The sequence below is a fragment of the Mustela nigripes genome, chromosome 12 (genome assembly GCF_022355385.1).
Source record: "Mustela nigripes isolate SB6536 chromosome 12, MUSNIG.SB6536, whole genome shotgun sequence".
Lineage (NCBI taxonomy): Eukaryota > Metazoa > Chordata > Mammalia > Carnivora > Mustelidae > Mustela > Mustela nigripes.
Genome location: NC_081568.1, coordinates 140,852,656 through 140,877,914, shown reverse-complemented (window position 1 = coordinate 140,877,914; position 25,259 = coordinate 140,852,656). Strand labels below are relative to the sequence as shown.

The following is a 25,259-nucleotide window of genomic DNA, read 5'->3' as shown; positions in this document are numbered from 1 at the left end:
AAAAATTAGGATTATTATGAAAACTGGTAATCTGATGCAAAAAAATAATTGTTCTTATTTTATTTTTTTCTAAAAGATTTTATTTATTTGAGAGAGACCGAATATGAGAGAGAGTTCATGAAAAGAGGGAGGATCAAAGGGAGAAGCAGGCTCACTGCCAAGCAGGGAGCCTGATGTGGGACCTAATCCCGGGACTCCAGGATCATAACCTGAGCCAAAGGCAGAATTGCCATTAAAAATGTTTAGTTCAAGGAGACAAAAAGTTATTCTTAGCTCTCTTGCATACTTGACCTAAAAATATTTACTCAGGTAACAGCAGGAATCACATAGAGTCAATCCTTATTATTTATAGATTCTGTATTTGTAAATTTATCTGGTTGCTAAAATTAATTTTTAAGTAAAGATCAGTCCTCTAGGGTTCACTGTCATTTGCAAACATGCTCATGCATAGAAAAATGGAAAATGCAGTTGCCCAAAGCACACATTACCCCAGCTGAGGTAGAACACAGTGATGCTTCGCCGTATTTTTCTGCTTTCATACCGCTTACAACTATCCTTTTCTCAAGTGTATTAAGTGCCACATTTTGTGTATTTCTGTGCTTTCTTTTGGTGACTTCACCGTTTAAAATGGCCCCCAGCATAGTAATAAAGTGCTCTCTAGTGTTGCTAAGCACAAGAAGGCTGTGATGTGCCCTATAGAGATAATATGTGTGCTAGATAAGCTTCATTCAGGCATGAGTTATATAGTGCTGTTGGCCGTGAGTTCAGTTCATCAATCAAGGTATGTATTAAATAAGGTGTCTGTAAACAAAAACACACATAAAACAAGGTTATACATTGACTGACTGAAAAACTGTTGTGACCAGAGGCTTGCAGAAAACTAATCCTATATTTTCCCTATGGCCAATGGCTCAGTATTCAATAACTCAGTGTTCAAAGCAATTTTATAAAACCTAACTATCACAAGTATCAAGAATCAACTGTATATACAAACTTCTTCTTCAAGTTTATTATATTGTATAAAGTTTGATATACAGAGATGTTGGCCCAAATCATAAATGAATCTTTGCAAAGTGAACACACCATTACCCAAATCAAGAAACAGAGCATAACCAGAATCCAGAAACCTCACATGCCCCTTTCCTTCCATTTTTCCCTCCTACCACCACAAAAGAAACTGATCTCTACAAATTTAAGTTATTTATTGTCATAAGAACATCTCTAAACAAATAACTGTAAATAAAATAATGCTGTAAAACTTTGTGCAAGCTTAGCAGGCATGGTATTACTATGAAGATAATGAGGGCAAATTGAAGCAATGAAATGAAAAAAAGGATACTTCAGTTTGCAGAAAAGAAAAATTTTATCCACCCAGGAAGCATAGTCATAATTCTGACATATAAAAAGATAAAGTATTTTGCCTTAAGATGGGCTGGATAACAGAGTTAATAGATTATAAGCAAAAAACAGTGATGGAAAAAATACTCAAAGGATCTCAAAATTGTTATAGCTACCCAAGTATGTTTTCTTATATATCTTACATTTCCCCCAGGATTTAACTATATTATAAAATATAATATGCAAATAAAATTAAATCTATAATTATTTATATTAAAGATTATCATACCTTACAGTATAAGCTTATATATTTTCTAAGATATTTTACCTGTATTTTTGGGGTTTTCTAATTTAAATTCAATTAGCCAACATACAGTATATCATTAGTTTTTGATACAGGGTTCAATAATTCATTAGTTGCGTGTAACACCCAGTGTTCACCACATCACATGCCTGCATTTTTTTGAGAACCACATTATCAACAACCTATGACCTCTCTTAAAATTCTAAACGCTGAATAAAAGGGAGGGGAGGAGTCCAAATGCCTAAGAACACACATTGCACTGTAAGTATGTCCAACAATCTAACATTGTCAAATGTTAAATCATGTTTAAACACATAAATAGTTTATGTTTAAACACATAGATATGTTTAAACACATAAATAGTAGCATAACACAATCAAATTTGGGGAGAAGCAAATTTTTGATTTTATAATCCAGTTCAGTTTTCAACAATTTGATTTTCACTGAGAATCAAGTTGAAACAGAGACCAAAATGCATATGATACAATTCTCTGTGTAAAGTTCATTATCTTGCCTAAAGTCACACCTTTTATGTAACTGGGGAAAATGCTATATGCTGGTATGCATTTATGGCAGTATACCATGTTAGTTTAAACAAAAGAGATATACTGTATCTGATTAAGTATGACAACAGGCTGTAAACTGTGTCTGAGACCTGTCAACATAAGCTAGACAAGTTCTTGATTATCCATAAAGTGGATTACAAATTCAGATCATCAAGAGATCAAAATGACTTCATTAGGAATATTTATTTTTAACACAAGCTAAACTCAAAATTAAACTGCAATGGTTCACTATAATCTTAAGTTCTTATTAATGATTTATAATTATCTCCCTTTTATTATTTCTGTTTGGGGCAATTTACCATGAAACATATTCTAAGAATTTGTCTATATGATCGCATAACAATATACCTTCTCTTACCTTATATCAATATATGTCACTGTATCCAGTGGTTCTCTTGAGAAAATAATTCATGAAAATACAATTATTTAACTTGATGAAGTTATGAACAATGAAAAGCTGCAAATATGTTACTTGAAATATCAGTTATCAAATGTTCAAAGGCAAAAAGAGTTTTTTAAGTGCATCCTTTGTATTGAATACTACCTAAAACAAAGTAGGGACTCAAAAAATATTAATAGGATGGATGAAATATAAGTAGGTTCATCTGTGGGAATACATAGCTAAAAGATAAACCACATGAGTATATGACAACTGTAACTCATTTATACTCAAATAAAGATCAAATAATAAATCATAAACTGGTTAGAGTACCCAGATTTCTATAAACCAAAAAACAAAAACAAACAAAATAAAACAAAAAATTTTCAGGTGAGACTGAATATTTACTGTCAAACTCATCGTTATATTTAAATATTTATCATTATTTTTCTTCAACATAATTATCTCAATGGATCTTTTTCATATTGGAGAACATATTGTTTATAGTTTAAAATGTTTCTGATCACTGGAGAGCGTAAAACCAAGAACTATAGTGTTTTCAATCATAATCACTTCTACAAGCATCCATTTGGGAAAAGTATGCCTGTTAGTTTATATGGTAATCAACACATTATTCACAGTAGACTTAAAATCTACTAGAACTCATAAGTCTATAATAATTTCTGAGACATCTTCTTTGGTGTATACACAATTGATTGCCATATGGATCTTAAGATTTGGATTGCATGCAAAGTTGTTAATGATATCAAAGGACCAGATGCTCTAAGATTATAAGTTGTCAAAAATTTGTTTATATCCTTTTATGCCATATAAATAGATATTTGCATTACTATATAATCTTTCTATATATTTGACATGAGATTATATCCTTTGGGTGCATCTGTATATTTTATCATACTAAAATGGACACCAGTTTTTATTACTAACTTATCTTTGCTTTCATCAAAAATATCTTTAAATTTATTATAGTAAAAACAGTATATCATAAAACTCCATTTTTTTTTCAACAAAAATGTGGTTACTAATCTTCACTGGCCAAAATGATAAAACCTCAGTCAGTATTCTTAAAACATAGTGGGAACAATATTGCCTAAAAGTTTTTTTCCTGGGAAACATATGAGATAAATTTTAAATAACTTTTAAAACTAACTGCTACATAATTAGTAAGGATTATAAATGTGTTTTCATAAGTTCAAATAATGTTGACAACATTTCTCCTTTTCGAAAGATAAAATCATAAATTATGAGAGAAATGGACACTGTACATCATAGTAACTGAAGAAAAATAAACAGCCTTCATAAAACATTACTTATAAACCATAATCTAGTGGGAATACTCATCACTGTTAAGAAGTTAGAAGGATTCCAATTCTACCAAGCAAAAACTCAGCAGCACTTGAGTCCGGCTATAAAATACTTTGAGAATACCAACTATAATCTGGTCCTCTGAAGCTTATCAGAATTTTCAAAGGAAAGTGTCAGGACCACCAAATCTCTAGCTAACTATCTAAAGGAGATGGTGAACACCTCTAAATGTGGTTTAAAAATTGAGTGTTACAGGGGTGCCTGGGTGGCTCAGTCGGTTGAGCATTCAACTCTTGATTTTGGCTCAGGTTATGGTCTCAGCGTTGTGGAATCAAGCCCTATTTCAGGCTCCACACTCAGCAGGGAGTCTGCTTGAGATTCTCTTTTTCCCTCGACCTTAGCCCCTCTCCCACTCACACGCATGCCCGCTCTCTCTCTTAAATAAATAAATGTTTTTTAAAAAGTTGAGTAAATATCATGCACTATGCACTGTCATTACGAAGACAAAAATCCCATTAAAAATAAATTTGAGTTTCCCAGAAAGGTAAAGTTATGTACCAAAATTTAAAAAAAATAAAAAATAATAGTAATAATAATCTCTGCCATATTTAACATCATCATAATCCCATCTATTAATGCATATTTGAAATTCAATCAAGTGAAACAAAAGAGCTAAAGAGAAAAAACATTTTGCCTTAAAATGTAACATTTATATTAGATAATTTTACATACATATTAGGACAGAATTATGTCACAAAGAATACAGAATCAAAATCTATTGCCTTATTTAGGATTATAATGAACATCTTTGAATGCACACCATTAGTGTCTATATTAAATTTGGAATTACAGCAAAAATAGGTGATTCAATTAAAAAGACATTTAAAATAATAATCAGATACCACTTTATACCATCACATTAGCAAAAGGTAAAATGATGACAATACCCAGGACTGCTGAGAGTATGGGGCCATAGACACTTTCCTGGACTATTAATGGAGATTGCTCTGCCAGTATCTTCCAAAGTATAAAATGTACATACTTTCTGACCCCAAATCCACTTCTAAGAGTCTAATAAAAATTCTCCCACATTCAAAAAGCTACTGTGTTCAAAGATGTTCACTAAAATTTAGTACTCATACCTAAAATGTCCAGTAAAAGGAATGGTTACATAAGCTATCATACACATGTCACAAACAAAAGATCCAAAATATGTCAAATACAAAAAAAAAAAAAAAACTTAGTTCCAGAGTAATATATTCTAACTTTTGTACTTTTTTTAAGATACACATTAATGTAGAAAAAAAAAAGGCATTTTTGTTTGTTTTTTAACCAGCTAACATTAAGGTTTCTGCCTGTGTTCAGGGAAATTCTCCCACAAAATGAGATCTACAAAGAGATAAATAATCAGACATACCTAAATCTCCACTGAATCTGTAGGCAATGACAAATGGAAAGGTAAGAGAAGGGATAACAGAAGAAACAGACATGCAGAAAGAGAGACACAGACAAAGAGGGAGAGTGGATTATTGCAAAAAACCAGAAGTGCGTGGAGAAAGAACAGGGCTACTGAACATTCCATTTTAAATCGCTCACCTTGTTCCACCCCTCTGCAAGCCCTGTAACTTCATCTAATCCAGCATTCATTAGTGTCTATTATATATAAACATGAACTCTCTGTGTATGTGATGTGAAGTGAACTAGGAAAGGGCCAACCTTCTATATCTGGATAGACACAAGGCTGAATCCATGTAAGATGAGGAGGAATTCAGAGCAAGAGTGATCATTATATGCTTGCAGAAAACTCCTGCAGCATAGTTGATAAGGAACACAAGACAATTTTATTTAAATCTCAAAAGACAAAGTACCTTTGTTAATACCTGCATTATATACTTAGGTGTATGTTTATAATTGTCTACATATGTGTCATGTGTTTATGTAGATAAAACATTATTTACCGCTATTTGATTTGTTAAAATAAAATTTCCCTTTTTATTTCATCCTACAAATATTTAAATTTCTCAGCCTTGCTCTTTCCTCCAAGGACCAAGTAACTAATGGAATTTCTGGTTTATCTTGGAGAACACAAGCCCTCCTAGCTAGTAATTGCTAGTGAAAGGAATCTCAGAAAGATAAAAAGAGATGCTCAGGCTCATTCTGCCGAGGGCAAAACATTCGAAGTCCGAGGACCTGTCCTGATAACACACAACTGAAAGCATTCACAAGGATACAAGTCTAGTATAGAAGCTGTTAAGTTACAAATGTAATAATCACCCTGTTCTATGTTCTATTTTCTGTGATAAAACCATCCTTCAACTGCTTATTTGTAATGAAGGAGTCTCTCAAGTCATCTGGAGCCAAAGAGTCCTAGCATGTCCTGGGACTAAAGCCTTTATTGAATAAATCTGGGGTTTTTTTTAATTGGTTGTCTTGTTTGATAAGTGATTGCCCTGGTAATAGAATTTGACCTCTCATTTCTATTTCTGAAGATTTAAATACCTGGAGCACAGCTTTGTTAGCCATAAAAATTTTGGAAACTTTATCTCTTTCCATTCTTCATGCATAAAGGTACAATAGGCTGACTTCTCTGGTAGATTCCTTACCTTAAAAATCAACCACATGTATTTTAAAATGCATTAACTGGATTTCATCAAAATTAAGAAATTCTGCACTTCCAAAGAGACTCTCTGCTAAGCGAATGAAAAGACAAGCCACAGACTAGAAGGAAATATTTGCAAATCACATACATAATAAAGGATTTGTACCCAGAATACATAAAGAACTCTCAGACTCAAGGGCCTGCAGTGGAAGGTGCAGTGGGGTGGGGGGGGGCTTCCAAACTCATTAAGAAAACAGAGGAGCCAATTTAAAAATGGGCAAAAGATTTGATGTACACTTTACCAAAGACAGACCACAAATAAGCAGGTGAAAAGACATTAGGCATCATTAATGATCAGGTAAATGCAAAACAAAGCCACAAAAGATATCCCTATACAATTATTATAATGGCTAAAACATCAAAGACTGCCCATATCAAGTGTTATCACGGACGTGAAGAAATTGGATCTCATAAACTACTGAAGGGATGCAAAATGGTAAAACCATTTCAGAAAGCAGTTTGATAGTTTTCCAAAACTGTCCACCACCACCCCCCATTTTTTAAAGTCTAGCATTCACCTATTACATGAATCCAAGCATCCCATTCCTAGGTGAAGCCACTCAAAGAGAAAGCATACATCCATACAAAGATTTGTAATGATGCACCAGCTACATTATTCGTAATAGCCCAAACCCGAAAACAACCCAAAGGTCATGAACAGATGCCCACATAAACAAAGTGCACGGTGTAATAAAAAAGAATGAACTTTGGATACACACCAAAAAGAATAAACTGCAAAATGATTAGGCCAAGTGAAAGAAGTCATACCAAAAAAAAAAAAAAAAAAAAGGTATTAATGTGTAATTATATTCATATAAGATTCTAGGAAATGCAAACTAATTGATAGTAGCAGATAGATCACAGGTTGTCTCAGGATAGGAGAAGAGGGGAATAAAGAATGACAAAAGCTCAGGCCACCTGGGTGGCTCAGTCCTTATGTGTCTGCCTTAATCTTAGGTCATGATCCCAGGGCCTGCGATTGAGCCCCACATCGGGCTCCCTGCTCAGCAGGAAGCCTGCTTCTCCCTCTCCCACTCCCCCGACTTGTGTGTGTTCCCTCTCACTGTGTCTCTCCCTGTCAAATAAATAAATAAAATCTTAAAAAAAAAAAAAAAGAATGACAAAGCTCAAGAAAATTTGTTAAGTGATGGACACATGTTTACTATCTTCACCCTGATGATGGTTGCACAGGTGCAAACATGTGTTAAAACTTAGCAAACTGTACACTTTAAACATGCACAGTTTATTCCATAAGAGTTACACACCAGAATTTAAACAGGAAAAGGATGATGCCAGGATACGATGATTATGCATCTATTCACCACAATGATCCAAATAAGGAAACTGTGCTGACAATGGGTTCACAAGTCAGACACATCGGAAGAATTATCATGCGTGCAGGATAATGCAAACGATAAAGGACAATTCAACAAACTGCCACTGGAGACTATGTACCTGCTATACTCCAACACAGCACAAAAAGAAAAATGCAAACAAAGAAAAACAAGGGCAGATGGCAAATGAACTACCACATCACACTCTCTTTTAGTATTTAAAGAAGATACCATAACAAATCATTACAGAAAGTTATCTTGCTATATATATATTTCTTTCTTTTTTAAGTTTTTTAAATTTTTATTTATTTGACATACAGAGAGAGAGTGTAGGCAGAGAGAGAGGTCGGGGAGGTGGGGGGAGAGGGGGCAGGGAAGCAGGCTCCCCGCTGAGCAGAGAGCCTGATGCGGGCTGGATCCCAGGACCCTGAGACCATGACGTGAGCCTAAGGCAGAGGCTTAACCCACTGAGCCACCCAGGCGCCCCACTATATATATTTCTAAAAAGGAATGCCTAAGAAATAAAAATTTCGATTTCTGTTATTACTGACTGTTTTTGCCGTTCCTGATAAATGACTTTACAATGAAAATTCTGCCAATGTAACAATTCATAAGGAATATGTAACTGCTGTGTTCACACCTATAAATATTTAAGATATCATATAACCTATTATTTTTGTTTTCAGGTAACCCCCAGCAATGGTATTTTTCCATTACTACAAAATAAAATGATACTTTGTATATTCTTCAATTGATTATCATCATATATTCATTTTAAATAAAAAGTTTTCTAAGTTAGATACACATTTTTAAGGGCATTTGCTTCTTCTAGTGACTTCCATCCTATACCACATATTATATCTTAAGTGTTAAGATGTCCAAATTATCAAGTAAACCATCTCCGATATAATAATATTTTATGAAGAAAGGTAATAACCCTGCTTCCTTTTTCTACTTAATCCCCAAAACTGTAAGCTAAGTTTCAAGATAGTGCTCCCAGGTAAATTAAGACTGCACTATGTTTATCTAAAGAAAACCCCTTATGAGAATAGCCATATCCCAAGCAAAGAAACTTTAAGAAATTCTAGACCAAGACCAATGCAGTAAACCCTACACCAAAAAGGCTGGGGGGGAGGGAGTGGGCAGGAACACCACAATTATTATTAAATGTTTGTGGTTACCTAATAGATTATTGTCAATCTCTGTAAATAAACTGTTAGCTCCATGAAGACATAGATCAGGTCTACTCTAGTCCGCTAACAAAACCAAAAACATCAAAGTAGACTACGGAGCTGAGAAAGCATTTCAACAGATACATGTTGTACAAATGAGTTAGTGAACCAATGAGTAAGTGAATAAATAAGCAAACATATAAACAATTGACAAAGAGAACACACGAAAAGACATTCTGGAGAAAAAAAAGTTTAGACTACAACTTTTCTGTCTTTTCAAGGATATTAAACACGTACTTTTTGAAATCATAGGACGATAAAAGAAAAAAGTTAGGAGGAAAAAATACTAAAACTATTATTTTAAAAAAAGAATAAAAATAGTATTGTACTCTAAAAAGCAGAAATGAAATTGAGGAAAAAAATAAAACATGCATGAGAAAAAAATCATTTAAATATGTCAGAAAAAAATGAGACAAAGATGATCAGGAAGATGGGGAATGGCCAATCTCCAACAAATGGTACTGGAAAAGCTAAAGCTGGACCCGTATTTTACACCATACATGAAAAAGAAATCAAAATGGATTCAAGACATAAATAAGACCCAAAGCTAAAAGCCTCCTAAGAAAACCAGGGGAACAGCTTCACAACATTGTGGCACACGACGATGTGGCAAAAATTTCATGGATGTGATACCAAAAGCACAGGTAACAAAAGAAGAAATGGGCAAAAAGAACTACTTGAGTAAAAAGTTGAAAAAGCTTTTCTGAATAACAATGTAATATGCATCGCATTCCTGTTTGCCTTTTGATGAGGGCATTTCTCCCTGGTAACTGACAGAGGTGTGTCTTAGCACAGGGTGCTGTAACAAAATACCACAGACTGGCTGATGATGGGAAATTTGGGGATTTCCCAGTTATGAGGCTTATATAGGAGACTTAGAGCTCAGAATTTATATCCTAGCCTTGGGAAACAACGCTCTGTGACTATCTTCATGTTTCTGCTCGCTCAGGCCTTTCTGAGCACAGAGCACTGGTGCCTCAGAGAAAGGACACGTGGAATGGTGCACATACCTTGGAAGTTGAGTATAGCCTGTTACACTGTTTATGAGCACCAAAAAAAAAAAAAATTTTTTTTTTTTTTGGGAAGGAAACGCAAGATACTTTTAACTCTAAAAAGTTGCAAGGAGGGAAATGCAGTTAGGGGGTTACCTGGAAGGGAGGCAAAGGGAATTATTAACTACCGCTTTATTATTTTTTTTAAGATTTTATTCATTTATTTGTCAGAGAGAATGAGAGAGAGAGAGAGAGAGAGAGAGAAAGCAGGAGGTAAAGCAGGCAGGGGGAGAAGCAGGCTCCTCACATAGCAAGAAGGCCCCGGTGGAACTCGATCCCGGGACCTTGGGAACATGACCTGAGTGGAAAGCAGATGCTTAACCGACTAAGCCACCCAGGTGTCCCTAACTATTGCTTTAACTGCCAATTTCTTTCAACAGTTAATAGTATTGTATCTATTACCACACCTATCAAGAATCATCAGTTTCCCTCTCCTCCTTTAAAGGCAGACTCTTTGACTCATGAAATTGTGTCTTTTTGTGGACTGAGTTGTCCAAAAGGTATGAACAACATGTGGGCCATAATAAAATTTTTCAATATCTCACTGACATTCAATACCTGTTACATAACAATTACCACCTAGATATAAGAAAATATGTGTAACTCTTTCTAATCTCTCTTAAGAAAGGTATATAAATATATGTAGAAGATCATATAGGCAAGTCTAATTTAAAATCACAAAAATGAAGTCTAATTAATTCCCAGAGATAAATCATACCAGTGACTAAAAAACATATTGTTCTAATATTGTATGCTTACCCCAACTGCTCCCATTTTCCAGACTGGCCCTAACACTTCTTCCTCCACACACTCTCAGACAGGAGCCTCTAGATCCTTCTCTGTAATTAAGATTATAGATGAATTCTTTCATCCCCTTAATACCAACATTGTATTTGACATAGAAACTTTAAACACATATGTCAGAATTCTTTACCAGGCCCTTGCATGCTAGCTGTGTGATCTCAGGCAAGTTACTTAACATCTCTGTGTCTCAGTTTTTGTTTCTACTAAATGAAAATCATATTAAATTATCATGACAATTAAATGAGTCGATATTCGTATTTAGAAAAGTGACACATAATAACTAATACAGGAACGTTTGGGAAATTAAATTAATTAAGAACAGAGTAACAGCTTCTCAACTTCTTAAAATATTTCTAGCATTTGGTGTCCAGAGATTCATAAGCCCTTCTCCCAAATCTGAAATCTCCTTTGACTTTTATACTTAGGGCCTCCAATCTTTTTTTAACTTGCTTCTTTTTCTATAAGTATTTAAACAACTAGTACTCAAGAAACTAAAGAAAAAACAGGTAAGTTGGACTTCACCAAAATTAAAAACTTTTTTGCATCACAGAACACAATTAGGAAAATAGAAGAATACCCCAGGGAAAAGAGGAAGTACTTGCAAGTCATATATCTAATATGGGGCATTCTACGAATATTTAAAAAATGCTTTAAACTCAATCATAAGAAAAACAAAATACCAAGGGGCAACTGGGTAGCTCAGTCCGTTAAGTGCCTGCATTCAGCTCAGGTCATGATCCCAGGGTCCTGGGATCAAGCCTTCCACAGGGCTCCTTGCTCATCAGGAAGTCTACTTCTCCCTGCACCCCTACCCTCCACTAGTGCAACCTCTCTTTATCCTTCTCTCTCAAACAAAATCTTAAAAAGAAAAAAAGCAAAATAGCGAATTTAAAGATCAGCAAAGCACTTGAAAGCCATTTCTCCAAAAAAGATACACAAATGACCAATTAGCACATACAAAGATGATGCTTGACATCATTAATCACTAGGGAAACACACACATACACGTGTGCAAGGGCGTGCGTGTGCGTGCGTGCACACGCGCACACACACACACACACAAAGACATAAGTAAGGTTGGCCCAGAAATGGAGAAATTGAATCGTTCAGACATTCATGCATCACTAGAGGAAATATAAAATAGTGCATCAGCCTTGTGAAATACTTTGACAGTTCCTCAAAAGCTTCAAACAGTTACTAAATGACCCAACAATTCTACTCTCAGGTATGTACCCAAAAGAACTGAAAAAAGGCAGGCACACAAAAACCTACAGACAAATATTTATAACAGCCTCATCTGGGGTGCCTGGGTGGTTCAGTGGGTTAAGCCTCTGCCTTCGACTCAGGTCATGATCCTAGGATCCTGGGATTGAGCCCCACATCAGCTTAGCAGGGAGCCTGCTTCTCCCTCTCCCTCTGCCTACTGCTCTGCCTACTTCTGCTCTCTCGTGCTCTATCAAATAAATAAATAAAATAATTTTTTTTAAAAAAGCATCATCACAAGAGCCAAAAAGTGGAAACAAACAAAATGTCCATCAATGGATTAATGATAAACAAAATGTGGTATATGCATATACTGGAATATTACTCAGCCATAAAAAAGAGTGGAATACTGACATGTGCTACAACACAGGTCAACTCTGAAATATCTGTGGTTCAGTCACAGAAGCCTGACACAGAGACTACCTACTGTATAATTCTGTCTATAGAAAATATCCCAGAAAAATCTACAGAGACAACAAACAGAGCAGTGGGTCACCTGCATTTGTGAATGGGGGAAGGAAAAAGGGGACTAACAATGAGTACAGAGCTTTTGGGGGGAAAGGAACTGAAAAACATGAAAATATTGTGGAATATGATAATGGTGACAGTTATACAACTTTGCATATATACTAAAATCCACTGAACTGTACACTACAAAGGCCTACCTTTAAAGGTTGTGAATTACATGTCGATTTTAAAATACCTAGTGCAGCAGTGCTTCTCGAACTTTAATGTATAGAAGAATTATCCAGATGTTTTGTTAAAATAGCGATCCTGAGTAATTCTAAAGTGGCACTTGATATTCTGCATTTCTAAGCGACTTCCCAGTGATGCCAATGCTGCTGGTCCACGAACCACACTCTGACAAGGAAGGCAGAGCACCTCCTTCCACAGTCTGCTGTTGTATACCTCTACCTGACTTATTCCACTTGAGAATAATAATGCCTTTCATTTCAGGCACTACATTAGACAAATGATTTGTGACATAAAATCATAAATTTAGGTTATTGTTAAAGTAAATTCAACACAAAATTTTTTTTTAATTAGCAAATTCTAGGAATAGCCTGAAATGCTGAATTAGAATGCAGGAGAAGCAGATTATACCTCTGGATCTCCCCATAACTGGCTGCGACTTCAGCAGACACATTTATTGCTGGCCTTTAGCTTCCTGACTTCTGAAATGCTAAGAATTTATTAATCTTTAAGATTCCTTCTGGGGGGCACCTGGGTGGCTCACCACGTTAAAGCCTCTGTCTTCTGCTCAGGTCATGATCTCAGGATCCTGGGATCGAGCCTGCATTGGGCTCTCTGCTCAGCAGGGAGTCTGCCTCCCCCTCTCTCTCTGCCTGCCTCTCTGACTACTTGTGATCTCTGTATGTCAAATAAATAAATAAAAATCTTAAAAAAAAAAATAAAGAACTCAATGAGGAACAGATGGAAATAGGGAAGCGATGAATTTCATGCACATATTTCTTTTTTATTTTTCTTTTTAAGTAAACTCTAGGCACAACATAGAGCATGAACTCACGCCCCTGATTTCAAGAGTCATATGCTCTCTCGACTGAGCCAGGCAGCCTCCCCTCATGTAGAGATTTCTGGTAACTTTCTTTAAATTATCCTTTCACATATAGCAAGTCATAATTCCTCTCAATTTATGTTCTACTACCTGGAATGATATACCCAACAGAAGCAAGTTAACTCAAGTTCTATATATAAATACAATGCCATCTACAACTTGGAGATAAGCCTCATCACCCATGAGGAGAACACAACACTCCAACACATGAGCCAGAAGAGACCCAGAGGTACAGATACAGTCTATCAAAAACAAAAAACAAAAAACCATGAAAGATATGTGAAGATCAAAAAAGATCATCGATGCATTATAAACCCCTGGCATTCTGCATTTAACATTCAACTCTTCTTACTATGCCCCAAAGATCTGAAAGTTCCATGACATGAAATACTTACTTTGTTACTAATTTAAAGCACATTTATTGAAAGACACAGTACAGAAGTCACTTAACAAACAATAAGTAAATTATGCTATTCAGACTCTATATCTCAAACAGGTTGTATTGTGCACTCGTTTTCCAGAATCTTTTATAAATTATTCAATGAAATAAAAAATGAAACAAAACAAACAAAAAATCTGTTTCTTTTGAAAAGGAAAAGGGTATTAAAAAAATAAGCCAACTCCCAATGCTGGTAATAGAAGTAAACGAACATGAAATTCTGGAGAGAATTAAAAGATAATCTGAAGAAAACAAAAACACTAAACTTGAAAAGGCATCTGCACTCCCATGTTCACCACAGTATTATCGACAGTAGCCAAGATATGGAAACAATCTAAGGGTCCATAGATGGATGAACACATAAAGAAAATGATACACACATAAACAGACACACACAGTGCACATTATTCAGCCACTTAAAAAAGGAAATCTTGTCATTTGCAACAACATGGATAAACTTGAGGGCATTATACAAGGTGAAATAAGTCAAACAGAGAAAGATAAACACCATATAACCTCACTCACAGGTTGAATCTTAAAAAAATAATAATAATCTAAACAAATGAGCTCCTAGACACAGAGAAAAGATCAGTGGTTGCCAGAGGTGGAGGACAGAGGGGAGGCAAAATGGGTGAAGTGGGGTCAAAAGGTACAAGCTTCCAGCAGGTAAGTCACAGGGATGTAACACAGAGCATGGCAAATATGGTTAATAATACCATACTGTACATGTCAAAGCTGCTAAGAGAACAGATCTTAAAATTTCTCAGGTGCCTAGGTGGCTCAGTGGGTTGGGCCTCTGCCTTCAGTTCAGGTCATGATCTCGGGGTCCTGGGTTCGAGCCCCGCATCGGGCTCTCTGTTCGGCAGGGAGCCTGCCTCCCCGTCTCTCTGCCTACCTCTCTGCCTACTTGTGGTCTCTCTCTCTCTCTGTCAAATAAACAAATAAAATCTTAAAAAAAAAAAAAAAAGTTCTCAACACAAGAAAGAAAACACTTGACAGAGGTTAGACTTAGGTCCTTTTACAATAAACACAAATATCAAAGCATTGTGTTGTACAGCTGAAACTAATAAAATCTTCTATATCAGTTAAAAATTTAGAGGATAATGATGAATTTGAATTAGGCAAAAGATTAGATATGTAACATAATCCAGTCTGTAATAGGTCTATGTAGACACAAGAAACAGCTTTCATGAAAATGTTTTAGTCCCTGGGTTCTCCCAACAGTGTTCAGCTTATCAAGTGAGAAATACAGCTTTAGTGGAAGTTTTAAAGGCAAAAGAGCAAGGATATGCAAATAACTCACTGGAAATAAGTTTATGAAGAAAGGTGGGAGCCTCTACAAACATTTCCATATTCATCTTGAATTTATTACTAGCCAACATCAAGAGTCTCCTGTGTAAAATTCTTCTGAGGGAAGAGATTCACTGCCAAATGGTCTGGATATATTAGAAATCCAGATTAAGAAGAGGCCAACTTAATGGGTTTGTATTACAATTCTTTTACTCATCAGTTAAGTACAAAGCTTACATATGGTTATTCTCTTATTTAGGGAAAGAAGACTATATATTTTTTTCTGTAAAGAAAGCAATACCTTGAATTTTAATGTTGATTTTTTTCTTTCTGCCATTTTTTTCTTATGTATTTGCAGCAAAATGTTTATACTACTATAGAAAATGAATGGAGCAGCTAAACTGCTTAACTAACAGTTAAGACAAATTTATGCAAAAAGCAGGTGTGTGAGTATATGTGTACTGATGAGAAAACTGACAAATTACATTTATAAATAAAATCTAATTAATTTATACATTATTTATACATTTGAAGATTTAGACAAGTACTGAATTTTCATTGTACATTGTACATTTCAGTCTTTCCCTTGGTGAACAAAACCGTAAGAGAGAATTATATTAAAATACTACTCTACCACACTAATTTTGATTGAGCCAAGAAATATATAAACAAACATGCTTTTACAAGTAAACAACTGATACATAGTGGTCTGGTTATCTATGGGTTTTTGGTCTGACCATCCCTGCTTTTAAATAGTCCTGATAATACCACCTCACGTTCTTGGAGAAATTTCCAGATTCATGTGGTCCTGCTCTCATTAGTTGTACCACCATCCTCCCCACGCCCAAAAATGGGACAATCCAGGATTCTGCCCTGGGAAGGAGAAATCATCTTTCTGTTGAGATAAATTAAGCCACGGGCACCTGGGTGGCTTAGTGGGTTAAAGCCTCTGCCTTTGGCTCGGGTTATGATCCCAGGGTCCTGGGATGGAGCCCCACATCAGGCTCTCTGCTCAACAGGGAGCCTGCTTCCTCCTCTCTCTCTGCCTGCCTCTCTGTCTACTTGTGATCTCTGTCTGTCAAATAAATAAAATCTTAAAAAAAAAAAAGATAAATTAAGCCAGTAAGAGGCTAATCTGCTGCTTCCTACAGATTTCTTCTAGTAGCACAGAAGAAGTCAAAAATCAAACCCAATGCAGAGGGCAGCAATCCTCAAAAACAGAGAGAGCTGCTTCAGAACCAGATCCCAGGCAAGACAGAATCCACTCCTACTGGTTCTTAGCTTCCTAGTGACATGACCTGTATACTTTCTTTTTTGTTCAAGTTTGAATTGAAACTCTGTCGTTAATTACCCGTGCACAACTCATGTTACAAGAAGTTAAGTTATCTTAACTGTACACTCACTTATTAAAGCCGGGCCCCTAGGAAAGTTTATTGCATAATAAAACAAAAATTCTTTCCAGAAAAGCTGGGGAATAGTTACTAATTAAATAAAAATCATTATATACGAATGGGAAGTTTTTTAAGAAGGGGAGAATATATTAAAAATAAGCATATCTTTTTAGTGTTACAAAAGTAACAAAAAGTGAACTATAAGAGGTAGTTCAGAACTTACTATAAAATCACTATAATTATCAACATCATTTTATAGATGTCTAAAGGTAAGCATTGTTACATTCAAAAATCAATCCTCTCTTCACCTCAACTTAGCTATCTGTGAATATGTAAGTGTATGTATACATATAAAACTTTTTTCTTTTTTTTTTTTAATATTTTATTTATTTATTTGACAGAGATCACAAGTAGGCAGAGCAACAGGCAGAGAGAGGGAGAAGCAGACTCTCCGCCGAGCAGAGAGCCCAATGTGGGGCTCGATCCCAGGACCCTGGGATCATGACCCGAGCCGAAGGCAGAGGCTTTAACCCACTGAGCCAACCAGGTGCCCCAAAACTTTTTTCTTTTAAAGAAAGAGTAAATATACAGATTTCACTGGTTTTTGCAACAACTTCCAGAAAGTGGGTTGGTTTGCCTAACCAACCCACACTCATATATTTGGGCTATGTATTGTATGACACTCTAAAAAAGCATACGTATTATTATTCCTAAAATGACCCATATTTCCCATGTATATTAAGATGAAACTATCTCAGAATATATGAATTTTTATAAATTGTGTTGGGCTTTAAATCACTATTTTTTTTTTATTTCAAGCAAAAAAAAAAATTTTAGGAAAAAATATTTAGGAACAGACACTTTTGCTAGAGCTCTTGCCAGAGCTAGCAACATTTCAATTTAAAAAGTAAATTTGGATACCTATTCTATAACTCTGAAGAGGTTCAGAAAAGCATAAAATACACACAGAGAGACTGATGAGGCAATTAATGAATAATGGTAAAACTTCAGGGCATTCAAGGGACCTTTGTTACGATTCTTGAGACTTTTCTGAAAGTTTGAAGCTCTTTCAACATAAAAGTTGACATCTTAGTATCACATTGTTATATAATTACCAAAGTATTTTATAAATACATTTATTTTCTAATGGCCCATTTTTTGGAGATTTTTCACCTTTACCTTTTTTATCTCTAAGAACTCTAAGCTTACGAAGCCTTTTATCTGATTCACAGATTTCCAGAAAGCTATCTGCCTTTCACTTTAGCTTATGGTGATATTTTCTGTCATATAGTCAAATCTAGCTAATGTTTCTTTTAAGCACTTTATTTTATCTGATGGTCGTAATAGGCCCATTTCCAGGCTAAACAAATATCTACTTATATTTGCTTCTAGCTTAGAAAAATGAGAAAAGGAAAAAGTGATTAAAAAAAATATATGGTATAGTAGGATGGGAAAATTATTTCATTTATGTCCTTAACTGCTACTCAATTTAAATAAGAAAATGAATTTGGTAAATTATTTATTTTAAAGTATCTTTTAATCTTTGTAATATGACTTTGTAATTCATTGCTATGGTACTCATGTACTCATGTTACCACAAAATGAAAGATGCAGACACAGCATAAGCAAGAAAAAAAAATTCAAATATTTGCACCAAACCTACAGACATAAGACTTCCATAAACTTTCTTTGTATGTTGGACAATATCTAATTGTAATGTCAACATAAATTTTGTCTAAAATGTGCAGCAACCTAACAGTATCCCTGCCTTTTAGGAGTTGGTTCTTGTGGATCATGGTATATTCACAAAGCCAGATAAACCTGCGGAAGCTATACTCGGTAAATATCCTTGATGGAAGCTTCCCTTTCAGTACGCTGCTCTGGTTAAGACAACAGCGTTGGCTCAAAACTAGATCGGTTAAAGACGCAGCTCTGCTCTGAAATAGTTGTGTGATCTAAAGCAAGGTACTGAACACATCTGTATCTCAGCCTCTTCATGTGTTACCTAAGACAGTAACAATACTCTGGGGACGACTTAAGCAAGTTAAGACACATAAACCACTTGGAATTACTGGCTCATTCAAAGCACTCAACACGTCAGCTGTTTTTTACATCTGTTTTGCGTAGATGAGTCTCATCTAAAAACTGTATCCGCATTTTAATCAAAGGGAATGAAAACTACAAAGAGTTTGAGATTAGAATCTCAGAATCATGATTCCACTGTTATTCGTCACCAAGTACATGTGTTGTTATACACATAACAGAACAGATAAATATATAACACAAAAGCTACTAGAAATGCAGAGCCAACTTCATTTAAAAGACATGAACAGAAGCTTTTCAAATACCTTTTTCAGAATCAAATACTTCATGTATGACAAAAATAAAAGTGCAATGAAAAATTTGAGAATGTGAATTTTTTTTTTTTTTTTAGATTTCATTTATTTATTTGACAGAGAGAGAGAGAGAGATCACAAGCAGGCAGAGAGGCAGGCAGAAGGAGGAGGAAGCAGGCTCCCCGCTGAGCAGAGAGGGGGGGGCTCGATCTCAAGACCCTGGGATCATGACCTGAGCTGAAGGCAGAGGCTTTAACCCACTGAGCCACCCAGGCGCCCTGAGAATGTGAATTTTTATAGTGAATTTTTTATAGTCACAAAACAGATACAAAAATTTGCCATTTACTTACCCATACAAAAATCATAAACATACTCAAAATATTGTAGGCAGTGTTCTTTTATCACAATATAACAAAATAAGAAATAAAAATAAAACAGAGACAAAAATCTTATAACACCTGAGAATTAAGAAGTCATTGATAGGGCAAGTGGGTGGCTCAATAGGTTGCTTCAACTCAAGTCATGATCCCAGGATCCTGGGATTGAGTCCCACATCTGGGCTCCCTGCTCAGTGGGGAGTCTGCTTCTCCCTCTGCCCCTTCCTGCTGCTTGTACGTGTTTACTTGCTCACTCTCTCTCAAAAATAAATAAATAAAATCTTAAAAAATAAAAGAAGTCATCAATAATCCATGAGTAGAAAGAAATCAAAACTAATTACAAATCATATCAGTGGTATAGATAAGTATACATCAACCCAAAATTATAAGCTACAATGAAAGTAACATTAAGAAGAAATATTATGAAGCGGGGGGGTGGGAGGGATGGTGTGGCTGGGTGATGGACATGGAGAGAGTATGTGCTATGGGGAGTGCTGTGCATTGTGTAAGACTAATGAATCACAGACCTGTACACCGAAACAAATAATACATTATATGTTAACTATTAAAAAAAAAAAAAACAAAAAACCTGAAGGGACACATAAGTCAAATGTAGTCTGGGACCACTAAGGAGGTCCAATCAAACCCATCCATTGTCTGATGCACCTCATTTCCAATTCGGGTTTCTTACCATTTACAAACCCAGAAAAAGAAGAAATATTACAGTCTTCTCTCCTTTTATTATTAAAGAAGGAACTCACTAATCTTACTAAAGGAAGAAAATACACAGTAAAATCTTACAAAAACAGAAAAATGAGCTGAAAGTGGTGAAAGAAACTGATCAAGATAAAAATCACAGATTAAGGAAAAAATGAAGTACAATAGCCATTAAAACAATCTAAAGGCTAATACTTTTAAAAGCTAAATAAAACAGAAAAACATCTTTTGAGTATGCTCATAGGGAAAAAAGTGTGTGTGTGAGTGATTAGAAAGGACAAAAGACATAATTCAGAATAAATTAAGTATGTAAGAATATATTCAGGTATATGGCAACCAATTTGTTAACTCAAGGGAAAGGAATAATTACCCCAAAAAGATTAAAGTTTTTTTAAAAAGTTATTAAAAAATCAAACAGAAGGAGAAAGCTTGAATAATTTCCATAAGAGCTTAAAAGAAGGGTTTAAAAGTTATCATTTTTAAAAAGACCAGGAACAGGTGGTTTCACCAATGAGTTCATTCTAGTTTTTAAAAAGCAAGAATTCCAATATTATTTGAACTATTCTAGGCCATAGGAAATACTAAAATCTCTCCTATTCATTTGGTGAAGTTAAGACTATCTTAGTACTCAAACCTGATAATAGAAGTATAAAAAATACATAAATTATAATTCAATGGCCTCAAATAAAAATTTCAGCAAAATATCAAAGGGAGAATATAAAATGATCAAGTGGGGTACATTCAATGAATACAAGAATGGCTCACTATGGGAAACGTACCATCATCAACAAATTGAAGGATAATCTAATTATAATAATAAATGACAAAATAGTATTTCATAAAAATTAAGTCATTCCTAATAAGAAGAGGTAATTTAGTTACCATACAGAAGTATTTAAATATAACACTTCACAAAAACATTAACAGATATAGAAATAATTAATCCTTAGACTTCACCAATTAAATGTCTGAGATACTCTTACTATAACCAAATGCCTAAATTAAGGTGAAGTTTGGTGGCAGGAATTGAAAAAGATGAACAGGGCACAAACTTTCTACATATACATAGCAAACACACATACACCCATATACATATCTATGTAAATGCATTCACACACATAATTATTACCAAATCCATACATAAAAAACATATGTGTAGCTCCTCACAGAAAATATATACAACATACATAATTATACATTTGTGTTTATTCTACATTAAAATACTAGTTTACCTGTTTGGGGAGTCGGAACAAAGAATTCTTATAGAAAATGTCCTTAGCCTGGCTCCATGTACCATCGATGATGATGATTGTGGAAGGATAAATAGGAGATTCTAATATAAATTCTTCCAAATTAGTAGCTTCGGCCCCTGGATATAATATTAATGTATCAGACTTCCGACAAATAGTTGAAAGTTCAGGATCTCTAAAAATTTAAAAAGAAAATCCTCTGTTAGCTTGTGAGGGGAAAAAAGAAGTTTAACTACTCTTATTGTAGTTCCTTCAAAAATACACATCAAAGCATTTTGGTACTGGAAATGTAAGAAAGAGTCAGAAAGCCTCTGTCTGCAAGCAACAAAACAACCTTGAAGGGAAGGAAACAAGTTAGAGAGTCTATTGAAGACAATAAATGGCATCTTCAAACTGATTAATGGCATCTACAAAAATGTACAACAAGATCTTATTTTACAATGTCCCTTGAGATTGGGATCAAAGTGAAATATTGGTTTTTACCACTCCTAATATACATTGTACTAAGGTTCCCAGTTATTGCAATAAAGCAAGAAAAAGAAATAAAAGCCATAAAGATCATTTGCAGGTGATAGTACAACTTGAATAGAAAGTTCTAGGGAAGCTACAAAACAATTCCAATAAGTAGCAAATAAATTTAGAAAGTCACCTGATATAGGGTTGGTACACAAAACCCAATTGTTTTCTTATATACTAGAGGCAAAAAATTGAAAGTAAGTATTTTTTTTAAGATTTTATTTATTTATTTGACAGACAGAGATCACAAGTAGGGAGAGAGGCAGGCAGAGAGTGAGAGGGGGAAGCAGGCTCACTGCTGAGCAGGGAGCCCGATGTGGGGCTCGATCCCAGGACCTTGGGATCATGACCTGAGCCAAAGGCAGAGGCTTTAACCCACTGAGCCACCCAGGTGCCCCTGAAGGTAAGTATTTTTAAACTCCACTTATAAAAGATACCAAAAGCAGTAGGTCTCTTAACCATTCCTGAATGGTTACATCATGTACTCTAAAAAAAACTTAAATTAACACCATTCAATTGCCAGATTAATAATTAATTAACAATATCAACTGGCTTTAGTTTAAAATCCAATAGTGAATAATAGTTTACTGACTAGGCACCATATTAGGCTCCAAAGGAAAAAAACAAACTACTTAATATAATAGATTCAAAATGGGATGAACTATTTGAAAATGCATCAAGATTCTCATCCACAACATTGGGGGGGGGGGTTTGCTATGGTGAGGAAAATAATAATAATAATAATAATTTTTTTAAAAAAAGATTCTCAACCACAAACATGTTGGTGGAGCTGTTAGATAGCCAAATGTCAGGAATGACCCAGATAGTTTAGATACTCATCTAAATGAAATGAAATAAACTGCAATGAAATAAACTGGATCCAAGCTGGCAGATGGATCAAGTTTGGATATACCTACATCCACCCACAAATTACAAAGAGACTTTATGTGAAAGAAATGTCACAAAGTAAATGATACACACGCTCGCCATGCAAAGGGCTCTGGATCTCATGTGCATTCCTAATAAAATGGCAAAATTCACACCAAGCCCAGAGCAAATCTCATCTCTGAGGGCAAGGCAAAGAAAATTTTATATGAGAAGTGTTCCTAAACAATAGTTACCAAGAAGGGAAAAAATAATTTTATAAAGTTCTAACATGATATTATTTTCATAATTTGAAACTAAATAAAAAGGAACCCAAAATAATAAGGGAAGGGAAAATTTTGGTCAATTCCCTGGGATGGGAGCTAGTACTAGCCTTATTTAGCATTTTCATAAGTGGACTGAAAAACAAATCCCTGTATTTTCAAAAGAAATTAAATTTTGCATCTAAAAATATACTTAACTGTGCAGGTGGGATCAAAATAATTAGTGAAGGCTTTGTGAATAGGCAGAAAAGCAAAAAAAAATGCTTCAAAGATAAAAGATTTGCAGAAAAACTTAAATATATACATAGTATTTAATATAAATTTATGATAATGGGTTATATAATAAGATCCAAGAACATTGTATGTGAAGTAAGATCCAAGTACATTATAGAACTGTCAGTGAACTTATCAACTAATGGGCTGCTGCCCCTAAAAATACTGGGCCTCAATCAAAGAGTTATTTTAAACATGACAAGAAAAGGCATCCTTTAAAAAAGATACGATCTGGGGAGCCTGGGTGGCTCAGTTGGTTAAATGTCTGCCTTCAGCTCAGGTCATGATCCCAGGACCTGGGATCCCAGGACCTGGGATCATGACCTGAGCTGAAGGATCAAGTCCCATATCGGGCTCCTTGCTCAGCGGGGAGTCTGTTTCTCCTGGAAATGCCTGCCACTCCCCCTGCTTGTGCTCTTTCTGTCAAATAAATACATAAAATCTTAAAAAAAAAAATTTTTTTTAAATGTGATGTGCCTATAACAAGAATACTAAATATAGTACTAGTCATCATGCCTTAGGAAAGCCTTAATGGGCAGGAATTGGATAAATATGTGTTCATTTACATAAATGTATATCATATATAATTGTTAATTTAAGAAAAGAAAGAAGAAAAAACACAACTAAATCTAATACAAATACTCTAAAATGAAATAAACAGTAAATATATGTCTTTTAGACTCAAAATATATTCCTGTAGAACTGAGATAATTCCTCTGTTTATTACATTTTGGCCTGTGTTTTCTGAGGGTGTTTTTGTTCATGTTTTGATTTGTCCTGTATTATTTTGAGGAAGAAGGCAGAACTTAATTTTTTTTTAACCTCTTCCAATGTACCATGCTCTGGGTCTGATGGATAAGGTGAAAGAAACCACTTTTTAAAGATCTGTGTAGCTGTGACTTATTCTCAATTTCCCTAAAAGGTAATTTACCTTTCTTCACTGAAGCGACGACCAATCTTGACTTTACACTTGTCCTGGGGGAGGCATGCTGCTAATAGGGGAACTGTCCGCAACACCTTGCTTTCCTTTAATTACAAAATTAATTAAGACATAGATTTTCACTTAGACAAACACACTTTTAAAACTCATGATGAACATGATTCATTACATGATATATAACTTCCACAAGACTTTTATTACAAATCACAGTTTAATAAAAAGAGCCACAGTTTCTCTGATTTATCAGTATTAAACATAAGTACACATTTTTATTTTACTTGTGTGTGTTTAGAGATTTACTAATCAAATAAGAAGATTACATTAATATAAATAATAGTTAAGATTATGAAAAATGAAATCTGCATTTAACTAAACTGAATCATTTATTCTGACAAATTTTATTTCAGTAATAATTACATTTTGTAGTATCAACTTGAAGATAATTGCCTAAATCCTTATGTCCAGGAAAGAAGGAAGTGCTAAAAAAGAAAAAGTCATGGAGCCCATCAAACTGACACAGAAGCCAAGCTTAAAGAGTTCCCAATGACCAAAATGGTACAATTTGAATAACAAAGTAAATAGCAAAGTACCTGGATTATGACCCAAAATAAAAAAATAAATAGGAGAGAAGAGATAAAATTCCTTACAGAAGAATTCCAAGTAGTAAACATAAGTACTCCCTACTCCAGGAGGTGGAGCTTAATGTCTCCTACTCACCTGAATGTGGGTTGGATTTACAGGCTATGTCC

General features: G+C 34.8%; 1 protein-coding gene across 3 annotated transcripts in view; it reads right to left on the bottom strand.

Annotated features, from left to right (window-relative positions):
• Nucleotides 1-25,259, bottom strand: part of DTWD2 (DTW domain containing 2) — a 101,361-nt gene that overhangs the window by 48,360 nt on the left and 27,742 nt on the right. For all 3 annotated transcript variants that reach the window (XM_059416080.1, XM_059416082.1, XM_059416081.1), the window contains exons 3-4: nucleotides 24,502-24,596; nucleotides 21,616-21,808 (exon numbers count right to left, since the gene is read on the bottom strand). In XM_059416080.1, coding sequence (XP_059272063.1) covers nucleotides 21,616-21,808; nucleotides 24,502-24,596 — 288 coding nt within the window. The remainder of the gene's footprint in view (nucleotides 1-21,615; nucleotides 21,809-24,501; nucleotides 24,597-25,259) is intronic.